Source organism: Chiloscyllium punctatum, chromosome 10, assembly GCF_047496795.1.
Source record: "Chiloscyllium punctatum isolate Juve2018m chromosome 10, sChiPun1.3, whole genome shotgun sequence".
Taxonomy (NCBI): Eukaryota; Metazoa; Chordata; class Chondrichthyes; order Orectolobiformes; family Hemiscylliidae; genus Chiloscyllium; species Chiloscyllium punctatum.
In genome coordinates, this window is record NC_092748.1 from 57,187,625 (window position 1) to 57,210,985 (window position 23,361).

General features: G+C 39.2%; 1 protein-coding gene across 19 annotated transcripts in view; it reads right to left on the reverse strand.

The window, feature by feature from the left end:
• LOC140482183 (ferroportin-like) overlaps positions 1–23,361 on the reverse strand; it is a 72,395-nt gene that overhangs the window by 30,200 nt on the left and 18,834 nt on the right. For 8 of the 19 annotated variants that reach the window (XM_072579220.1, XM_072579221.1, XM_072579217.1 and 5 more), the window contains 4 exons: positions 23,117–23,184; positions 21,835–21,942; positions 395–499; positions 246–313 (listed from right to left, as the gene is read on the reverse strand). In XM_072579220.1, the coding sequence (XP_072435321.1) occupies positions 246–313; positions 395–482 (156 nt within the window). In that variant the 5' untranslated portion in view covers positions 483–499; positions 21,835–21,942; positions 23,117–23,184. Of the gene's footprint in view, positions 1–245; positions 314–394; positions 500–6,993; positions 7,339–14,173; positions 14,250–21,783; positions 21,943–23,116; positions 23,222–23,361 lie in introns of those variants that run through there. The other 11 variants (XM_072579227.1, XM_072579226.1, XM_072579224.1 and 8 more) reach the window with 5 other exon arrangements.

Sequence of the window (23,361 nt, forward strand, 5' to 3'; positions counted from 1 at the left end):
GATTCTGAGATAATTTAAAATCTGTTTACTACATTTCATACAATAGAATAATTACATAGATAAGGTTCCCTTATTTAAAGCCATAAGAAAGGATCAATAAAAGGCTTGGCCAAGAAAAATAAATAACTTTTTATATTTTTAATTAATATTTGAAAATTATAATTTAATAATCAATTGTGGTAAATATAATTTTAAAATCTATACAAAGTTTCAAATGTACAATGGTGTTAAATAAAGTCACTCACCCATGTAGATGTTAAATGAGTCAGGTAGACAAAAAAGTGGGCTGAATGGAAGAATCTCCAAGTAGAATCTATATTTTTAAAATAAAATGTTATAATTTAGTTTTTTTTTAAATCACCTTGTATTGTGAAGAAATAATTAAATGTTTTACCTAGTCTCTTTAAACATCCTCCCTTTTTATTTCTTGTACAATGTGTGTTCGTGCTAACAGAGGGCTCTTCTTCTATTTGAAAATCCATGGATAGTTAAAAAGCACCTTAAAAACAGAAAGATCAAAACAAAAATCAATTGTACAATATGCATTTATATTGTAGAACTACTTATTTTTCTCAAAATAAACCGGTCTCAAAAGTAAATAAAATAAAATGTCCAAATTTATTTGGACATGAATCCTGGAACTCCAGCTTGAACTACCCCATATGGGTATGGAATGCAAACTTTGAAGAAAAAACTCACTATCACTTTCTCAGCAACAGTTAGAGATGGACAATAAATATTGGCCCTGCCAGTGGTGTTCGTATTGCATGAACAAATCCAAAAAAGAAAATTGGGAGCAATTAATTCACAATTTACAGACAGTCAATTTTCTATTATTTGTTGCCGCAAAACTCAATTATACTTATCTATTAATAAGTCATATAATTATTGTCTGGCAGTACTTAAATTGTATTTTACTGAATATTTGGCATAATTTTTGTTTGGTTTTGTTAGTCCTGGGATAAATTAAAATTCATCACTGATAAGTGACCCAATAAGTTACTAAGTGCTAGTTTCCTTCCGGTAATAATAAGTAATCAAAAAGGCCAATGAAATCTTGGCCTTTATCTGATTTTGTAAGTTGACATTAAATAAGTTTTAATGGAATTGTGTAACTAGGAGTATGGAAATAAAGATGCTTAAATGGAGTTTAGCTATACATCAAGCATAAGATCAGAAGACATAGGAACAGAAATTAGGCCATTCGGCCCATCAAGTCTGCACTGTCATTCATACATGGCAGTTTGATTTTTCAAGCCCATTTTCCCACTTTCTCCACACAACCTTTGATTCCTGTGGCAATAAAGAACTTATCTATCTGTTTTTAAAATATTCTTAATGACCTCGCCTTCATAGTCTTCGGTGGCAATGAATTCCACAGATTCACCACTCTCTGGCTAAAGAAGTTTCTCCTTATCTCCGTTCCAAAAGGTCTTCCCTTTACTCTAAGGCTGTGCCCTCAGGTCCTCATCTTTCCTACCAATGGAACATTTTCCATTCTGTCTCGGCCATTCATTATGCTGAAAGTTTCAATCAGATTCCCCCCTCATCCTTCTTAACTCCATCGGGTATAGTCCCAGAGTCCTCAAACGTTCCTCACATGTTAAGCCTTTCATTCCTGGACTCATTCCTAAGGCCAATATATCTTTCCTGAGGAAATGGGCCCAAAATTGCTCACAATACTCTAAATGTGATCTGACCAGACCCTTATAAAGCCTCAGAAGTATTTCCCTGCTTTTATATTCTAGTCCTCTCAAGATGAATGACAACGTTGCATTTGCCTTCCTAACTACTGACTCAACCTGCAAGTTTACCTGAAGAGAAACCAGGACTAGGACTCCAAAGTCCCTTTGCACTTTCGATTTCTGAATTTTATCCCCATTTACAAAATAGTCCATTACTCTATTCTTCCTACCAAACTGCATGTCCTCACACTTTCCCACATTGTATTTCATCTGCCACTTCTTTGCCCACTCTCCTAACCTGTCTACATCTTTCTACAACCTCCCCACCTCCTCAATTTTATCTGCCCCTCCACCTATCTTTGTATCATCTGCAAGCTTAGCCAGAACGCCCTCAGTGCCTTTATCCAGATCATTGATGCATAAAGTGATAAGTTGTGGTTCCAACACTGACCCTTGTGGAATACCACTAATCACCCACTTCCATCCTGAGAAGGACTCTTATATATCCCCACTCTCTGCCTTCTGCCAGACAGCCAATCTTTTATCCGTGCTCATACCTCGCCTCTAACACATGGGCCCTTAACTTATTCTGCAGCCTCCTGAGCGGCACCTTATCAAAGGCCTTCTATAAGTCAATAGATAACATCCATTGGCTCTCCTTGGTCTAACCTGCTCGCTACCTTCTCAAAGAATTCTAACAGAATTGTCAGGCATAACCTCCCTTTGATGATATCATGCTGACTTTGCCCTATTTTACCATGATCTAACTGAATGGTGAAACTGATTTAAGGGGTTGAATTGTCCACTCATGTCCTATTACTATGTGTAATTATATATTTAATTTTTAAAAATTGGTGTTGCAACTTTGGGCGGCACGGTGGCACAGTGGTTAGCACTGCTGCCTCACAGCGCCAGAGACCCGGGTTCAATTCCTGCCTCAGGTGACTGACTGTGTGGAGTTTGCACGTTCTCCCCGTGTCTGCGTGGGTTTCCACTGGGTGCTCTGGTTTCCTCCCACAGTCCAAAGATGTGCAGATCAGGTGGATTGGCCATGCTAAATTGTCTGTAGTGTTAGGTAAGGGGTAGATGTAGGGGTATGGGTGGGTTGCGCTTCGGCGGGGCGGTGTGGACTTGTTGGGCCGAAGGGCCTGTTTCTACACTGTAAGTAATCTAATCTAATCTAATCTAAAATTTATAAACCTCAAAATGTCATCAGGTTTTATGGACTTATCTCCATGTATTTCAATAAATTATATATTAGTGAGATTAAATGCTCGAAATATTTTGATCTGCATTTGCTAAGTAGGCAATGTCATTTGTCTGAAAGACTTACTGTACATGACTGTTTTAAGTTGAGTGCAGGACTAACAATTGTGGTAGGCTGGAATTGATGTTTGGAAGAGAAACAGGAAGCTGTTAATTGAAGCATTCTTTAGTGAGCTGACATAGACAATTTTGGGGGGCATTTCTCTTTGTCAAAGACACAAAAAGGATATACCATAAGGAGAGAAATAAAAGATTTCAAATAGGCAGAGATATGTGGCAAATGCAAATTAATATAGCATAGTGTAAGAAATGCAAGTTGTGAGGAATCCCAAGAGCAAGGACTACATGCTTAACGAAATAAGTTTAAGGTTGTAGATGCACAGTGATCTGAACCCAAATACACAACTTAGTAGATTAATAGACATTTGAAATAAGGAAAAATTTTGATAGGAGAAAAGCTAGCTGGGAACTCAATGACAAGTTGTCATTAATCTAAAATCATCACAGAGAGCAAAATGAAAACATACACAACAGAAGCAGAAGTAGGTCATTGGGCCCTTGAATGTGCTCTGCCATTCAATGGGATCATGACTAATATTTTTGTGATCCAAATGCCACATTTCCATCTGTACCCTTTTCTTCTATTGCTTAACAAGAATCTATCTAGATGTAGATTTGCTTACTGAGCTGCAAGGTTCATTTCCAGACGTTTCATCACCCTGCTAGGTAACATCTTCAGTGGGCCTCAGGCAAAGCAATGCTGATAAGTCCTGCTTTCTATTTATATGCATGGGTTTCTTTGGGTTGGTGATGCCATTTCCTGTGGTGATCTCATTTCCTGTAGTGAAGTCACGTCTTGTTCTTTTTCTCAGGGGGTGATAGATGTGTTTGTTGATAAGAGTTTCAGTTGAAATGCCACGTTTCTAGGATAAAAATCACACAACACAAGGTTATAGTCCAACAGGTTTAGTTGGAAGCAATAGCTTTCGGAGCGCTGCTCAACCAGCTGATGAAGGAGCGGCGCTCCGAAAGCAAGTGCTTCCAATGAAACCTGCTGGACTATAACCTGGTGTTGTGTGATTTTTAACTTTGTACACCCCAGTCCAACACCGGCATCTCCAAATCATGCTTCTAGGAATTCTCATGCGTGTCTTTGTTTGGTTTGTCCTAAGATGGATTTGTTGTCCCAGTCAAAGTGGTGTCCTTCCTCATCTGTATGTAAGGATACTAGTGAGAGAGGGTCATGTCTTTTTGTGGCTATTTGGTGTTCACCAATCCAAAGAAACCCAAACATATAAATAGAAAGCAGGACTTATCAGCAGTGCTTCGCCTGAGGTCTACTGAAGATGTTATCTAGTAGGGTGACGAAATGTCTGGAAATGAACCTTCCATCTCAGCGAGCAAATCTACATCCAGAATCTCAACCAGAGCTACAAATTTTCTCAAAACTCACTAAGAATCTATCCACCTCTGTCTTAAAAAATACTTAATGACCCCACTTCCATCGCTCTCTAAGGCAGAAAGTTCCAAAGTTGCATATCCATCTGACAGAAAAGATTTCTCATTTCAGTTATACAACGGTAAACCCTACTTCTGGAACATTCTTTCCAGATGTGAGCAGGACATCCATCTTGTTAAGGCAATTCAGGATCTTTAATATTTCAATCTAGTCACCCCTCAGCTTCTAAACTCCAATGGAAATAAGCTAGCCTATCCAATCTATTCTCACAAGAAAATGCACTCATTACAAGTATCAATCTAATAAATCTCCTGTTAATCCTCCTCCAACGCAGTTACATCCTCTCTCAATTGAGGAGATCAAAACTGGATGCAATATTCGAGATAAGGTCTCACTAATGTCATGCAGAACGAAATCACAGCAGTTTTGCTTTTACGTTACATTCCACTCATGATAAAGTTGTAAAGTATTCCATGAGCCTCTTGATTGTTTGTTCTTCCTGCATCCTGCACTAACTTTTTGTAACTCTGCACTAGATCCCCTAGATCCTTTTGCATCTCAGCATTCATTCTCCATTTAAGTAATACTCTCCTTTTATTTTATTCTTCCTGCCGAATTGAATAACTTCGCGTTTTCCTGCAATATGCTCCATCAGCCAGCTCTTGGTCCACTAACTTAACCCATCTATAACTGCCTACAAACTTCTTATGCCTTTGTCACAATTTAATTTCCTACTTATATGCTTGAAAATTTAACCATCATGGCTTTGTTCCACTCATCTAAGTCATTGATATAAATTGGAAGAAGTTGAGGCCAACACAGACACTGGTGAGACAAATTTGATGTGTCACCTTATCAAATGCCTTCTGGAAATCCAACGACAGTATTTCTACAGGCTGCCCTTTAAACACAGCACATGCAACTCCTTCAAAGTATTCGAATAAATTGATGAAACTTGTTATCTCATTCACAGAACCTTTTTGGCTCTGCCTGATTATCACAAACCAAAGTCCCCTGTTGTAATGTCTTTAACCAAAGTTTCTGACATCTTTCGTAATACAAATGTCAAGATAACTGGCTCATATTTTCCAGTTTTCTGCCTCCTTCACTTCTTGAATAAAGAGTTTCTATTTGCTACTTTTCAGTCTGACTGAAAATTTCTAAATTTAACGATTAAACTAACGATTATGATCTCACTAGCCATTTCTTTTAAGAAATTTCTTCAGCTAGTGGATGATGATTCTGTGAAACTCATTGCCACAGAAGGTTATGGAGACCAAGTCATTGAATGTATTTAAAACAGAGATAGAAAGGATCTTGATTGGCAAGAGGATCAAAAGTTATGGGAAGAAGGCAGGAGAGTGGAGTTGAGAAGCATATCAGCCACGGTCAAATAGATGAACAGATTCAATGGGCCGAATGGTCTAATTCTGCTCCAATATCTTATGTTGCTAAGATCCTAGAATAACATCCAACAGAATGAAGGACTTGTCAGCCCTTAGCTCCAATAACTTGCTCAGAACCACTTTCCTGCAGAATGTAATTTTTTTAAGTTCTTGAAGAAATATTAATTGACTCAAAATGTTAACAATGGTTCTGTCTTCGCAGTAATTGCCAGATCTGCTGAGTTTCTCCAAAACTTTATACTTTTGTTTCAGATTTCCAGCATCTACCATATATTACTTTTGTTCTACACTGAAACTGATTGCCTCTTCAAAAGGAACTGAGCATGTACTTGAGCCCTAAATTACACAATTAATTATTTTTATTAGAGTGAAACCAGACAACTCAATTTACTTTGTTAATTAGGTATTTGTGAAATGTATTGTTCCACTTTTGTGGTTAAATTTTGTGGTTAAGTTTATTTCTTGCAATAAATCCTTTTCTTTTTAAGTCAAGCTATTACGTAGCTGAGCAAATCACGTGACTAAAATCTGATTCTGGACCAAATATTCTGCCTGGAGATTAGTGTCACTTGATTCCATCCAAACCCTGAAACTTGATTTACTTTAAAATTAGATTTACACTGATCTTCCCTACCGCCTTCCTGTCAAATGCTTGCTTCAGTGTAACGGATGCCAGTGGCTTCTGAAAGTAAGAGTACAGACTAAAACATTTATTTAAAATGTTAAGGATGAAATTTGACAAGTGAAGGATAATTTTCATCTACTGACATTCAGTATATTATTGACAATGTCAACAAAATCAGCTGCAAATTATAGTTTTGGACTGTTGGCGGCAGCACATGTTCATTAAAATCAGTAGCAAGAAGAAATGGAAAGCTAAATCCAGCTGGAGGCGCTTTTTTAGATTTTTACAAGTTGAACAACAAAAATTCTCGCAGCCACATCGTTGAGGACGAGCCAACCAGATCCTTCCTTGTTGTGGCTGGCCTGTCAGAATTTTCCCTTCCAAATACTTTGCCCTCTGATGTTATGTAAATCTCATTCATTGTAAACATTGCTCGACCTAACCGACGGTTCAGGCAACAGCGAAAGTACACGTAACACAAAGAATTTAAGTGATACCAGAAGCTCGATTTTTCTGTCAATAATTACCAGTCGGGACAGCTTCCCTACTCACCCAGCACACAGAGTCACAATAGGTTACGGGCTCCGGGGGGCGGCGGTGCTTGCAGAGACACACTGTTATCGCAATCTAAAAAAACCATCGAGGGGTTTGCATACTTTTCTTTCGAAAGAGCTTTGGCATTTGATTTTTCTGTCAATATTTTGTGGACCGAAGTTTGAAGCATCGACACCTCAAATCCCAATTATGCTCCTCCAACAATTCTTCCGGTAAAAGAGACCCATGCATGACCTTTTACTGTCAGCGTCAAACAATCAGGGCAAACCGAGTTACCAGAGTTTAAATACTGCGCATAAGCGCCAAGTTACTTAATTTTGATGAGACTATGGCCTCAGAACCATGAAAACTACTCACGCATATCGCCAGAAGTTAGTTTCAGGTCATTTGGACTGAGACTGGGTTCAAAAAGAATGTGCATATCATAGGCCAAGTCTAGGCTTTAGAAAGAGTACGGAAGAAATTTATCTGGATATTACCACAGATGAAAGACTTCGGTTATGAGATGTTGGAATGGTGAACTAAGTTCTGATCAGAACAGATGAGCTTTAGAGGTACCAGTGTGCTTTTGAAGAGTTTTGGTGAGTTTTAAAAGTTAGTAAAGTCTGTTCCTTCTGGTGGAATGGGTCAATACCAGGGGTTGTAGATTTAAAATACTTGAAAAGGTTTAGAGAGAAAACTGGAATATTTTAATTGAGACTTGTTGGGATTTGGAGTATTATGTTGAAGAGATGACGGCAATTGATTACATAAATTATTTTAAAAAGTTGAATCTTGAGGATTGGAAGGCTGCAGTCAGAAAACCAGTATGTCTAAACACAACTACTTATTCAAACAGCCACAAAAGCTGGATGGCCTCTTAGTGTACTGTGAGTTTCTATGAAATATCTAATAACTAATTTTTATTCTTTAGAAAAGTTCTGAAGGATTTTGGGAGGGTTAATGTAGAGAATGTGATTTTGTAAATGTAGTGTAAAACTAGGGTCATAGATACAACACTTATAAATAAATTCAACTGGATTGTAGAAAAAACTTCTCTACTTAAAAGAATGGCAAAAAGTGGAACAAGAAGTAGTTAAGTCAAATAGCATAGATATAATTACGGTGGAGTTAGATTGGCATGAGACCATATGCAATAGAAGGATATAATGACTGGAATACAGTAGCTAACAAGGCTGGTGGAGATTGCTGTCAGCTGACTGGACTGAACAACTACTTTTTGTGCTGAGCACTCAATTTAACTAGAGCTGAAATAAAGCTACTCAGCTTTAGTCATAAGCACCTGTTACTTTAACAAAGGTATTGGCATGTTATTCAGTTTATTGAAAGGCTTTACTAAACAAGAGAACAGAGGATTACTTTTTTGCACTGAAGATTGTGTTCAGGATCCACTAGCTCTTGAGCACAAAAGCTAGTCTAACACTCCAGTGCAGTATTGAGGAAATGCTGTACTATTGGGTGGGGGGGCAACATCTTTTAAATCACCTGCTAAACCCATTTATCCTTAGGGGTACATAAAAGATCACATTTTCACCAGAGGCTTCTATTTTGAACAAAAGCAGGTGAGCTCTCCTCAGTGTTCTTGTCAATACTTATTCCTTAATCAATATCCCAAAAGAAACAAATGATTTGATCATTATCACATTACAGCTTGAGACCATACTGGCAACAAATTCTCTGCCATGTTATAGTACAACAGTGACTACTCTTCAAAAACTGTTTTATTAATTGTAAAATATTTAGAAATCATTAAGTCATAAATGCAAGCTATTTCCTTCCTCCTCAAATATCATTACTTTGATCTTCTAAATTAATTAAATGTTGGATGTCAAAAATTACCCAAGCAACTTCAGAAGAAATGTTTGAGATTTGGATATTTTGGTGTGAAGCAGTTATTGGTTTTTGAGTATAAGTTGCTGATTATAGTAAGATTTAAATTTTGATTCGATTTCAAAAAATTCCTTTCTTATGATTATATGTAGTTGACATTTTGTTGTACACAAAATACTGTCAGTGCATTCCTACAAGGACAATTTAAATTTACAGATGCAACATTTCCCAGAGTATAACTGGTACAATGGGGCTTTTATCCTATTTTGTTCTGCCTGCTTTGATGCTGGCTGCTTCATTTCTGCATTCAGGAATGTTTCTGCATGTTGCAGTCTCTCAATGGATACAGCCTAATTGGGTGATTAAAGGTAAAAATCACAACACCAGGTTATGGTCCAACAGGTTTAATTGGAAGCACTAGCTTTCGGAGTGCTATTCCTTCTTCAGGTTGATGTGGAGTACACTATTGTAAGACACAGAATTTATAGCAAAAATTTACAGTGTGATGTAACTGAAATTATACATTGAAAAATATCTTGATTGTTTGTTAGATTAGATTAGATTACTTACAGTGTGGAAACAGGCCCTTCGGCCCAACAAGTCCACACCGCCCCGCCGAAGCGCAACCCACCCATACCCCTACATCTACCCCTTACCTAACACTACGGGCAATTTAGCATGGCCAATTCACCTGACCTGCACATCTTTGGACTGTGGGAGGAAACCAGAGCACCCGGAGGAAACCCACGCAGACACGGGGAGAATGTGCAAACTCCACACAGTCAGTCGCCTGAGGCGGGAATTGAACCCGGGTCTCTGGCGCTGTGAGGCAGCAGTGCTAACCACTGTGCCCTTGTTAAGTCTCTCTCATCTGTTAGAATGACCATGTTAGAATGACCAAGAAGTGAAACTAACACGGTCATTCTAACAGATGAGAGATTTAACAAACAATCAAAATATTTTTCAATGTATAATTTCAGTTACATCACACTGCAAACTCTTGCAATAAATTCTGTCTTACAATTGTGTACTCCACAACTAGCTGATAAAGGAGCAGCACTCCGAAAGCTAGTGCTTCCAATTAAACCTGTTGGACTATAACCTCCAACACCAGCATCTCCAAATCATAACTGGCTGATGTAATGCCAGGATTCCTGATTTGGGGAACGCAAGTACAGGTAACATATTCCTCCATTTCAGTGCAAACAAGAAGTACAAAATGTTTGCTGAAAAATGAGACTTGCTATGAAAATTTTTTTTCTTACACTCATCATGACAGATGCAGGAATGCCCAATTTCAAAAGAAGCAACAAGTTGTATTGAAAGAGTGGCATGGTGGCTCAGTGATTAGCACTGCAGCCACACAGCACCAGGGACCCAGGTTCGATTCCAGCCTCTGGCAACTGTCTGTGCGGAGTTTGCACATTCTCCCTGTGTCTGCATAGGTTTTCTCCGGTTTCCTCCCACAATCCAAAAATGTGCAGGTTAGATGGATTTGCCATGCTAAATTGCCCATAATGTTAGGTGCATTAGTTAAGGGAAACATAAAGAAATAAGAGAATGAGTCAGGGTGGATTACTCTTCAGAGGGTCAGTGTGGACTGGCTAGGCCGAAGGGCCTGTTTCCACACTGTAGAGATTCTAAGTTCTAAGAAGAGAATGGTGATTGGTTGAGGTGTTGCCATGAAGAATACACTGGCTTTTGTTGCTTCCTTTGAAATTTCATTTTTTTTTGTGTAAGTGCAAGACAAAGAGTTTTGACAGCTTTTTTTTATCAGCAATACCCATGTTTTGTCATACTAAGTGACTATAAGCATGAAGTGGCAAAATGGGCCCTTACAGTGGTATTATTTAAAAAGACCAGGAAACTAAATTCAAGGTAAGGTTTCTTTTAGAATTGTTTATATTGTAATGTATCTGGAAGTACTTAAGCGTTTCTGGAAGTGTATTCGTGGAGTTGTTAGTGTTGCCACATCCTCAGGGAGCCAGCAGAATAAATCATCTATCCACCCAAGGCTGCGACAGATATGGGGTCAGCAATTGAAGTGCCATCAGGTGTGCTGCATGACAGGAGCTGGAACATATATTAAAAAAAAGGGCAAGCTCTGAGTTCTACCCTTTGCTAGGTTAGAGCCACACTCCTCCATGCTCCTTGGCAATGACATAAGACTGTTTGCCAGGCCACCAAAGCACCCAGAAACTTGGTGTGAATGCCCATCAGCTTTCTCCTTTATTTTGCAAGAAGGCGAGTTCTGTTCAGCAGTCCTGATCTTTCACCTCACCTTCTGATGAACTGACAACTAAATTATCCTTCGCCACTGTCCTGTTTGCAGGCTATTCAAACCTAGATTTCTCACCATTTGCTGATTCCAACTTTGTACTAGCCTTGAAGATATTGAAGTATCAGAATCTGAGTTGGTGACTGATGATTATGTCAAATTATAGGCCTCTTTCTCAATACTGAGCTTTTCTTTTTGAACATAGGAACGTAACCAAACAGAAGCAGGAATTAATTTAGCCCTTTGAGCCAGCTTTGCCATTCTACAAGATCTTTTGTGTTTCTAATTTCACATTTCCAACTACCCAATAATCTTTAGTTCCTCTGCCTAATAAGAATCTATCCATCTCTTATCCACAAGGTAAAACATCCTTTCCACATCCACCTTGCCATTTTATACATTCCAATCAAGTTACCCCTCACTCTTCTAAATTCCAGTAGAAACAAGCCCAGCCTGTCGAACCTATCCTCTTGAGATAACCAGGTGTCAATCTAATCAGCATCCTCTGAACTGCCTCCGACTCATTTACATGCTGCCTTAAATAAGGCAACTAAAACCACATGGTATACAAGATGGAACCCTGTACAGCTGAAACACAACAGCCTTACCTTTATGTTCCATTCCTCTCATACTAAAGGCAAGGATTCCATTACCTGTCTTAATCACTTGTTGTATCTGCATACTAACTGTTTGTAACTCATTCACTAGAACACTAAAATTCTTCTGCAGCTTGGAATTCTGTTCTCATTCTCCATTTAAGTATTTCCTACATTTTTATTCTTCCTGCCAAACAAGACAGATTTTTGATATTTGATCACTTGCTCAATCTATATACTTCTGAAAACTCCTTAAGCTGAATATTACCACCAATCAGTTAAGTTTGAGTGTCCTGGTAAAGTTTCTCATGCTATGCTCTGCAACTCACCATGCCTCTATGATATCCCACTCACCTTATCTTCTCTCTTGCTAGAGTGAGAGGTATTTGACATTGCTGGGACCTCCCAGCACTGGCACCATTTTAAATCTCAGCTACGTATCATATATTTGTGCTGCCAGCCAGGAGTTACCTTTCACCATACATGCATGGGAGGAGAACCAAAAAGAATCACTTCCAGGACACAAACTGCATCAGTAACAGACTTGTTACGTTTGTGAGTCCAGCAATATAAGACCCCCACACAGGGTCTCATTTGGCATGGCTGACATTTCATTGCAAATTGCACATTTATAAACACATTACTATTGAAGAACCATACTATACAGGTTACTTGATGTGTAATCACATCTTAGAATGCTGTCTGAGAGCACTACTCTTTCCAAAATGAGCAGTGTAGACTAATATATTCCCTTGTTCAATAAAGGCAAACATATATTGGAAAACCTTCAATTGGTTGAAAATGTTCCATTTTAATTAGCAGCAGCAAAAGCAAAGATGGACAAATAAACAAATGCTGTAATTGACTCTGGGAACAGACAGGGACCACTTGCCTTTCAACCAGCAACAGATTTACAGTCAGTGAATGATCACTGCACCCAGTTCATGTTCATTGGAGCTGGGTGTCAATTAGTCCTGTTTGGGTTGTATGTTCTCTCATACTGATTGTAATGTTCCTCCTGCTCAATGTCCTCATAGAGACCTACAACATGGAAACAGACCCTTTGGTCCAACCTGTCGTTGCAGACTAGATATCCTAAATTAATCTAGTCCCATTTGCCAGCATTTGGCCCACATCTTTTTAAACCTGTCCTATTCATATAACCATCCAGATGCTTTTTAAATGTTAAAATTGTACCAGCCTCCAGATCTTCCTCTAGTAGTTCATTCCATACATGCACCACCTTCAACGTGAAAAAAATGCTAAGATCTCTTTTAAATCTTCCTCCCCTCACCTTAAACCTACGCCCTCTAGTTTTGCACTTCCCCAGCAAGAAAAGATCTTGTATTCCTATCCACGTCCCTCGTGATTTTATGAATCTCTATGAGGTCACCCCTTAGCCTCCGTTGCTCCAGGGAAAACAGCCTCAGCCTATTTCAGCTCCTGTCTATAGCTCAAACCCTCCAATGCTGGCAACATCCTTGTAAATTTTTTCTGAACTCTTTCAAGTTTCACAACATCCTTCCTATAGCAGGGAGACCAGAATTGCATGCAATATTCCAAAAGTGGCCTAACCAATATCCTGTACAGCTGCAACATGACCTCCCAGCTCCTATATACAATGCACAGACCAACAGAAACATGCATACCAAACATCATCTTCACTATTGTGTAGACCTGTTATTCCACTTTTAAGGAACTGTGAACCTGCACTCCAAGGTCTCTTTTTTTTTCAGCAATACTCCCAGGATCTTACCATTAAGTGTCTAAGTGCCCTGATTTGCCTTTCAAAATGGACTACCTCACGCATCTTTCTTCATTGAAGACAGCTGGTGTTCTCCTAGCTCCTCAAAGTCCATTACAACTCCTTTTTTCCCTGCTCCAGTTGTGCAAAGCACAAGATTCTAGAATTATGTGGCGTACTCTGTCAGTGGTGTATTACTCCCTCCCAGAATAAACCAAGTATTGGAACCTGATCTTCAGCAGGCCTATCATCTATTCCACAATGGCTGTTATCAAGGAATGGGCGGCACTGTTACAATGTTTGAACTCAGTCAGTGGTTTGCATAATGCCATGGTTGCCATCCTTGTCTCCTTGTAACCATTGTTGTAAGGCATCCATCTCTTAAGCGAAGCAGGAACATGAGAATTCTCAAGGATATTGTGCCTTGTGGTAGTGATGATCACAGATCAGTTGGAATTCTTTCCTTTTCGCAAATGAGATGTGTTGATATGGTGGTGCCATTGTAATGAGATCTGTCATGTCTTGTACCCCGTTACATTGGCATAGCTTACTGCCTGGGCTATAGCACTGACAATATCATGAACAAATGAGATGAAGCAGTGTCATCTGGCACAAATTGGAAGGGTAACTTGATAGATTTGTGGGTCAAACATTGAGATCCAATACAAGTCCACAGTGCATTCTTGGAAGCAGCTACCTGAATAAAGGTTTAGCACAATGTTACCTTACCAGTCAACAGGATAAGATGGTCACCTTCAGGTCACAGTTACAGCTCCAGCAGTTGGCATAGCTTTTGGCATCTCCTCTGTGGCCAGAACAGAATTAAAAATTTGGGTCAGAGCTCCTGTGATTTCCTACTTTGTCTTCCACAGCAGCCTGGGATACAACTCATCCAGACCTAATGAGATCAACTCATTCTTCTAAATTCCAATGAGTACAGTTCCAACCTATTTAATCTAAGCGGATAAGACAATCCCTCCAGAGGGAGATTATCCTAATGAACCTTCTCTTAACTACCTCCAATGAACGAATATATTTTCTTAAACAAGAGGACTAAAACTGCTCAAAGTACTCCAGATGCAATTTCATCTGCACCTTGTACAGTTGCAGTAAGACTTCCCTACTGTTATACGCCAACACCCTTGAAATAAGATCCAACATTCTATTAGCCTTCCTGATTACCTGCTGCACCTATATGCTAGTTTTGTGCACAAGTACCCCAAGTCCCTTTGTATGGGAGCTTTCTGCAGTTTTTCTTTTTGCCTTGCTTTTATCAGTATTGGCATAGATTATCAGAGCAGGGAGGTTATGTTGAAGCTGTACAGGACTTTGGTTAAGCCACAGCTGGAATACTCTGTGTACTTCTGGTCACCTGCTTTGGGAGGATATGCTTGCACTGAATAGGGCGCACAGGAGATCTGCCAAAATGTCTGCAATGAAGCATTTGAGCTAGGAAGAGATGCAGGATAGGTTTGGGCTGTTTTCATTGAAGCAGCGAAGTTGAGGGGGTCCTGTCAGAGGTGTATAAAATTATGAGTGGCGTGGATGGGGTGACAGAAAGCGGCAGTCGAAGGACCAGGAAGGTGGAAGGCAGGAGGTTTAGAAAGAATTTGAGGGAAATTCTCGAGTGTGTCTCTGTTTGGCGTGTCCTAGGATGGATGTATTGTCCCAGTCTCTCCTACATCAAAGACATCTCAGAAATGACTGCCAGGCTACTCAGACCCTTTGGCATCATGATAGCCCACAAACCCACCAATACACTAAAAGAGGAGCTAATGAACTTGAAAGACCCTTTACAGACTACAAGCAAAACTAATGTCATTTACAAAATACTTTGCAAGAACTGTAACAAACGCTACATTGGACAAACAGGCAGAAAACTAGCCAGCAGGATACATGAACATCAACTAGCCACAAAACGACATGACCCACTCTCATTAGTATCCTTACATAAGGATGAGGAAGGACACCACTTCGACTGGGACAACGCATCCATCCTAGGACAAGCCAAACAGAGATACGTGCAAGAATTCCTAGAAGCTGGCACTCCAACCGGAACTCTATCAACAAACACATTGACTTGGATCCCATTTACCATCTGCTGAGGAAAAGAACAGGAAATGACATCACCATAGGAAATGATGTCACCACAGAAAATAGCATCACCAATCCAAGGAAACTCAAACATAAATAGAAAGCGGGCCACACCACCAATGCTTCATTCGGAGGCTCACTGAAGATGTTACCTAGTATGGTGATGAAATGTCTGAAAAAAAAACCTTCCAGCTCAGCGAGCAAACCTACATCCAGATTCTAACTGACTGTTTGGCCATGTCCAAACCTCTGGACTGTTATCAGACTTACTCTGTTGAGACATCCTGACTGAGTACTGTCTTCCTTGGCTTGACTGAAAACCAAGACTTGGAACCAAGGATTCCAAGACTACAATCCTTGGAATTTGAAATGTAGCCATTTGCTTGATGCACAATGGTGCTGGCATTTAGTGCAGATGTGAGACTGATGTAACATGGTGCCTTAAAGTAAACAACAAGTCCATCCCTTTGACTGATCACTACTGACAACCACGACAAGTTGCCTGGCTTTGTGTCTTGCTAAACAGCATGCAAGGCAGAAGTACTGTAAGTCTTTAAGCTCTGGCTAACGGGACAAAATGCAAAAGGCTGTGAACATCCAAGTAAATGCAGAGTGAGTTATTGCTGAGAGGGCAAGCAAGAAGCCCTGAGGTGCACCCTGATTGAAGCCATGAGATGGGTGCCTGTCTCTGCATTCAAAAGGTCTTGGCAGCAGCATTACAATGAAAGGTGCTGGTACACTGGAAATATAATACTGAAGTGCAAACTGCATCGAATGTAAGTCGGCGATGAAGATGAGGTAAGGCTCCTATATGTCCCATGCCAACTTTAATGGTTGAGGGATGTGGATGGTTGCAAACTGTGGAATGTAGCTGAGATGTTGGTGACTGCAGTCCAAATACTGCAGACCCGTGGACACAGCCTTAGAATTAGAGGGGGTCATTTCAGAACGGAAATGCGGAGACATTTCTTCAGCCAGAGAGTGGTGGGCCTGTGGAATTCATTGCCACGGAGTGCAGTGGAAGCCGGGACGCTAAATGTCTTCAAGGCCGAGATTGATAGGTTCTTGTTGTCTAGAGGAATTAAGGGCTACGGGGAGAACGCTGGCAAGTGGAGCTGAAATGCGCATCAGCCATGATTGAATGGCGGAGTGGACTCGATGGGCCGAATGGCCTTACTTCCACTCCTATGTCTTATGGTCTTATGGTCTTAAATAGAGGTCTGGGGAGTGAGTAGTGACTGGTGTTGCCAGGTACCTGCTGTGACTTGTATATTGGGAACTGGCATCATCTAATTGCCATCCAGCATGTGGAAGAACAGGAAATGCATATTAATGTGGTGAGATTAGGTAATAAAGGCATGCTAATCTATGTAAATAGATACAAATAAGCCTTTTGACATTCAAACCTTGCTCGAGAATCAAACATTTTTCTCCCCCAAGAATCTCATTTCTGGCAACATCAACCAATTTTTCCAAATGACTTGCCAACATCCATTTTCTTCCGGGGCTGGGAAGAACTCATCATCACAACACACCTTCTTATATCTGTGCTGTCTGTGAATTTAGCTATCATGCCTTCACACACCTAAAACTCATTGATGTAAATTATAATGCATTAAGCCCCAGCACCTCGTGTGGCACTCTACTTGTCATATCCTGCCAATCTGAAAAAGACCAATGCCTAAGTCTATGGGTCTACACCCATTCCAGCCTTCCTTCTTTTACAGATCTGCTTCTAAAATTTTTATTTAATGTTTCTTGTTAATTTAATTTTATAGCCTATTTGTCTTCCTAATTTTTTTACACTTTTCTTCTAATTTTTTCACAGTCATTCTTATCATGCAGCTCCTCTGCTGTATTTGTGCACAACGTAAGCTTCTTTCAACTGATTCACTTGAAACAAACAATGGGGTTAACGTTAGAGACTAAAACGCTGTTTAGTTCACTTAGGTTGCTTTATTTTGTCTATGTGACCTCAGATGTAATTCCAAGAGAAAAATGGAAAGATCAACTTTAGCACTGAAAGCTTCATCTGCTGTCTTAGTTGGAGAAACACTGTCACTTGTCATACATAAGAATATGGGAACATGTGTTTTACTAAGTTAGATCTCAGACAATTCCTCCTTCTGACCGATTGAGATGAAAATATTCTTAAAATAGATTGTATCTGTATCTATTTTGCTGATCTTAATGAAGATAACTTAAAAATAATTCTGATTTTAATGAGACCGGCAGGAACTGTAAAATGATAGTGGCAAAAATAATTCAGTACATGACCAATTTACCTTATCAAAACTCTTAAATTTCAATTGATCAAACAAAATGATTTGAATCATGTGCTGCTACACCTATGGAAGAATTAATCTCGTAACAGTGAAGTAGTTACCCATGGAATATATAATTATGCCTCCCTGATGCAATACATTCTGGGAAGGAACTCATTACTGCAGCTATTTATTATAATATTTGAGCACCACAGAACATTTCATAGATTCAAGAAAGAAGAAATGTTTATTAAACTATCACATTTTGACAGTTTTACTTAAAACTCAAAAGTACATGTTGAAAATTAGATAATCAAGAATACACACAATAAAATCTATTGCAGCCGCTAAAAATAAATTCTTCCCAACTGAGTATTTTCACAATGATCTAATGCTGAAATTTCCTTCTCAAATAGTTTGCCATCTATAAAATTCCATTGGAGGTCTCATCGATAATACTGTTACTGTTGGGCTTTGTTGAACAGCTCTCACCAGAAAGTCAAGCTTAAAGTGGTTCTTCCATATAAAGGAAAAAGTCCTATGAAAATAGCATAGTCAACTTTTAGGTAACAGAATTCTACACGAACAAATTCTGTAATATTAAATAGTAAAAGTACATTCCATTCATGTTTTAAAGAATAAAGTACTTGAACTACTTGAATGGCCAAGTGAGTTAACACAACTAAGTCTGCTTTCAGACAATTAATATTTTTTCTTGAGATTTTTTCTTCAATCACAGAACATGTGAAGCTAGCTTTTATTACACATTCCTAACTGCTCTTGAGAAATTGGCAGTGAGCCACCTGACTCTCTGCACTCCAAGTTGTGTGGATACAGCCTGACTGAAAGAGTTCCAGGATTCTGACCCTGCAATGATGAAGATCCAACAATATATGGCCATGTCAGAAGTATGACTTGCAAAGCAACTTTCAGGTGGGTTCTTTATTTAAACTCCTCCACTCCACCCCATATGTGCGCGTACACACACACCCTACTGTTCTTTCCTTTCAAGTAATGGTCACAGGTTTGGGGGTTGCTGTCAAAAGAAGCCTTGATGAGCTACATAAACATAATCAGATGGTATTCATTACAACTAGTGTATGCCATGACTGGGAGAATTAAGGTTTAAGGAGGTGGCTGGGGTGCTTAGCAAGCAGAATGTCTTAGCTCTATCTTAAATTATGGTAAGTTTCTTCAGTGTTAGTGAATGTGCACTCATCCACATAAATGGAGAATATTCCATCACACTCCTGACTTAATCCTTATAGATGGTAAGCTTTGGGGAGTCAGATAGTGAGCCATTGCTTCAGAATTCCCAGTCTCTGGCTTGCTCTTGTATCCTCTGTACTTGTATGGCTGGATCAGTTTCTAGTCAATGGTGATACCCAGAATGTTTATGGTGGGCAGCTCAATGGTGATAATTTCCCTAGTTTCCTAACCATCAGTGGTAGAGCAGAACGTTGCAACAGTGGGGACAGTAAAAACAGTGTTGTACTGCATTCAAGAGCATGTAACACAAACAGCAATCAGTAGGAAATTGCAGAGCTCATCTGCATTGTTTGCTTATTCCATTTTATGCAAGCTGGAAAAACTTCAAAGAGAAAGATAAATTGAGCCAAAAGTATTGAGATCACAGATAATTTTCAAACTCTTAAACAAAACTTAAACAAGGAATTAGTAAGGCTAAAAGGGGTCATGTAATGTCCTTGACATGTAAGATTAAGGAGGCATTTTATATACCTACTAGGAACAAGAAGGAAAGGAGAGACCCACTCAAGGATAAAGGAGGGAACTTATGCATGGAGAAAGTGGGTGAGGTCCTTAAAGAGTACTTCACATCAGTATTCACAAGGAGAAGGACATGGATAAGGTTACAGAGGAGTATGTTGAAAATCTAGGGCATGTCAATATTAAGGGGGAGGTTGTGTTAGGTGTCTTCAAAAACATTAAGGTAAGTAAGTCCCAGGACCTGATGTAATCTATCCCAGGATAGCACTTTTGATTCGTCCTTGGTGTTAATGCCACCAGTTCTGAATGTGTCTATCACATGTTGAATCAGCTAATGGGATGATGCAATTTCAGAAGAGCATTCTACAACAATCCTCGGATTTTAAAGGTACATTTTAAATGATTCAGTTGCATATCCTAAACTCATTGTGTGCAGCCCAGTCTAGTATGGTGACAAGCTTATTTCTGACACAGAAGGAACCTATAGATGATATGTGCCACACTGCACACATTTCTAGACTTCTGTTTGCATAAGTAGGACATTGTAATCCAATGCAGCTAAGCATTGTAATTTCTGGACGATACAAATGGCCATCCCTAATGTATTTACAAAATCAACTTGTTTTTTTAAAAGAAAGGGGATATCATAGAAAACCGACTGTGTGGAAGTAGGACACTCAGCCCGAGTCCACCGACCCTCTGAACAGCATCCTACCTAGAGGCACCCTAAACCTGTCACCCTGCATTTCCCATGCCTAACCCACCTTGCAAAGAGACAATTCAGCATGGCCAATCCATCTAACCTGCACATCTTTGGATTGTGGGAGGAAACTTGAGCACCCAGAGGAAACCTACACAGACACAGGAAGAATGTGCAAACCCCACACAGACAGTCGCCCGAGGGTGAAATTAAACCAGGATCCCTGGCACTGTAAGGCAGCAGTGCTAATCACAAAACCACCATGCCTCCCGGCATTGTATCTCACATCAATGTGGACAAAGTTGCTCCTTTAACAAGGTTATGTTGTCCTTGGTTTTTTTTCGGAGAGGTCATGGAAGACACACTCTGAAAAGTCTAAGTTGATGGGTTTTAGGGACAGTTTGATTATAGCTAACAGATACTGCCTCGCGCAACAGGTTTTCAAGTCTTTGAAATAGAAAACTTCTCCGTAGCAGGGGAGTGGCCAGTTCTCCCAGCTCAGCTTTTCTCTGGTTTTGTTTTGTTTGGTTTTTAGCAGTAGAATTTTGAAAAAAAAAGCTGCTGGACCCAAAGAAGCAGGTCCAGGCTGGTGTTCTCTGATTTATCTCCTGGAAGACCCTGTGTTTGATTTTACCTTTTGTGCCAAGGGGTGTTTGTGGGGATTGTTGCAAGTATTTGGAATAGCATCATTAAGTTGGGACAATCTGTTCGGTTTTTGGATAGTTTGAAGTTATTTTGTATTCTGTTCTCCTTTGTTTGTGTTTCATTCGGTAATCTTATAAATAAATCCTGTTTTGTTTAAAACTCAGTGGTTTGACCAGCTGCATACATCCTGGAATGTCCACTTTACATGTGCTTAAAACAAGTAGCAAAGTTAGGGTCTGGGCCACTTGCTTGAAATGTTTTGAGGGGGTCTGGCCTGGTCCATAACAAATTTCAGCTGTTCAAGATGTTACAGATGGTCATCTGAGCTTTCTCCACAGATGCCATTAATGTTCTGTGTCTCTCAGCATTCTGTAGAACTGGCAGCTTTGCTGTATGATACTGACAACTGATAATGGATACATACTTATAGAAGTTTATAAAATCATGAGGGGCAAGGATAGGTCTTTTCCACTAGGTAGGGGAGTCCAAAACTGGAGGGCATAGGATTAAGGTGGGCGGGGAAAGATTTAAAAGGGACCTAAGGGCCAACTGTTTCACGCAGAGGGTGATACATGGATGGAACAAACTGCCAAAGGAAGTGGTAGAGACTGGTACAGTTACAACATTTAAAAGATAGCTGGATGGGTTTATGAATAGGAAGGGTTTAGAGAGATATGGGCCAAATACTGGCAAATGGGACAAGATTAATTTAGGATATCTGGTGGACATGGACGATTTGGACAGATGGGACTGTTTCCATGCTGTAAACCTCTATTATAACCAGACCAGCTTGATTCATCTTATGCAAACAGGCAGTGGATTACTCATCATTTTAACAAGTGAAGGCTCCTCCATTTCATCTGCGGATACATACAATAAAAATCAGCAAAGTTCATAACATACTGTACCAGCCTGCCTTCAAGCAGCAGATGTCATATTATCCTTGTTCAGTAACTCACTGTGTTAAATCATTAGATTCAGTAATGCTCTCCTAGCCGGGATCAGCTTTAAGTAATGTGAAGTGACATCTCTGACTACTGAGTTCTTCGTCTAAGCTTGTGATCTTTCTGGAGAAAATAAATACACGGTAAATATTTGGCCACTTATGCAGAATACCAATTTAAGACATATAACTACAATTTGAGAATATGAATTCAGTTTTAAAAATCTGGAAACAGAATAATTCCTTTCAATAGAAATGACATCATAACTGCAGAGTTGTTGTCAAAGTCCAACAATTCCTTCTAGGAATGGGCAATAATTACTGGCCTTATTGGGAACAGCCACATTCTGAGAAATATTTTCTAAGTAAAAGTATTTGTTCTGAAAAGAAAGGAAATGAAAATAATTGCCACAGTAAATTTATGTGATCAACATGTTATAAAGCGGGTGTATTATTATTTTCGCAAACTTCCATACGTCATATGGTTTATGTCACTTATCAGGCAATGATGCCCACATTGGTCTGCTTTTTGAAGACAAGGAATTTAGATATTGACAATCCCAAGACAATGGTGTCTTTTAAAGGATACTTTGTGTAAAGAATAGCACTCCTTATTTGAAATACAATTTCGCAGAGGAAACACGAGTTACAGAACACATTTATAATTGTGGATCTAGAAGAATGAGACGCAAGATGTCATGCAGGTTGAAGATGGAGAAGGAGTAAACACCATATGTACTCAAATCTAATTATGTAGAGAAAGAATTAGCTGTTCATAAACATAATATTTTCTTTGTAACAATTATGAAAAATATTAACATATTCCACTTGTAGAAAGTTACGGGGTAAATTCAACTAAATGCAAAGCTATGTTGAGTAATATAGCTAATTGCTCCAAGTTCTTTGTATCGATATTTCTACCAATGTTAGATAATTGGCACTCAGAAAAAATACAGCAATGTAAAATAATTGGCATGCATACCATTATATGGCAATGCAAGAGACATAAATCAACCTCATTGTCTATTTGTATACTTTTCTATAAATTAGATATACTTCTCCACATATCTTTCCAAATACTTGGGATTGTTGAGACAGTGGCCTGAGAATTATACTTTCACAACTGTTGAGCAAAGTGAGTTTCTGCTGATCCACAAAGGGAAGCTGGCTGTCAAGAATCATCTTTTGAGCCTCATCAATTAAGTTACTTTTCCATTTATTGTTCCCTCCATTAACATTCTCTCATTTGTGCTCTTCAGCTAAATTTGTAAACGTTTTAAGTTATTCATTGAACCTACCTCATTATTAAGGAGTAGTTTTCATTTGATTCACACCCATCTTTTATGACTATTCAATTATCCATTAGCTGTAACACAGAATGTGCAGGATGTGTACTGTGGTTGCTTGAGATACAACAACAAAAAATTAATATACAAAGGTGGAGCACAGAGACACTTGATAAGTGTTGGGTTATTTTGCAAACAGCACTTTTTTTAAAATGTTGTTTACATTTGGTATAGCAAATCTGCCTTAGCATGATCTC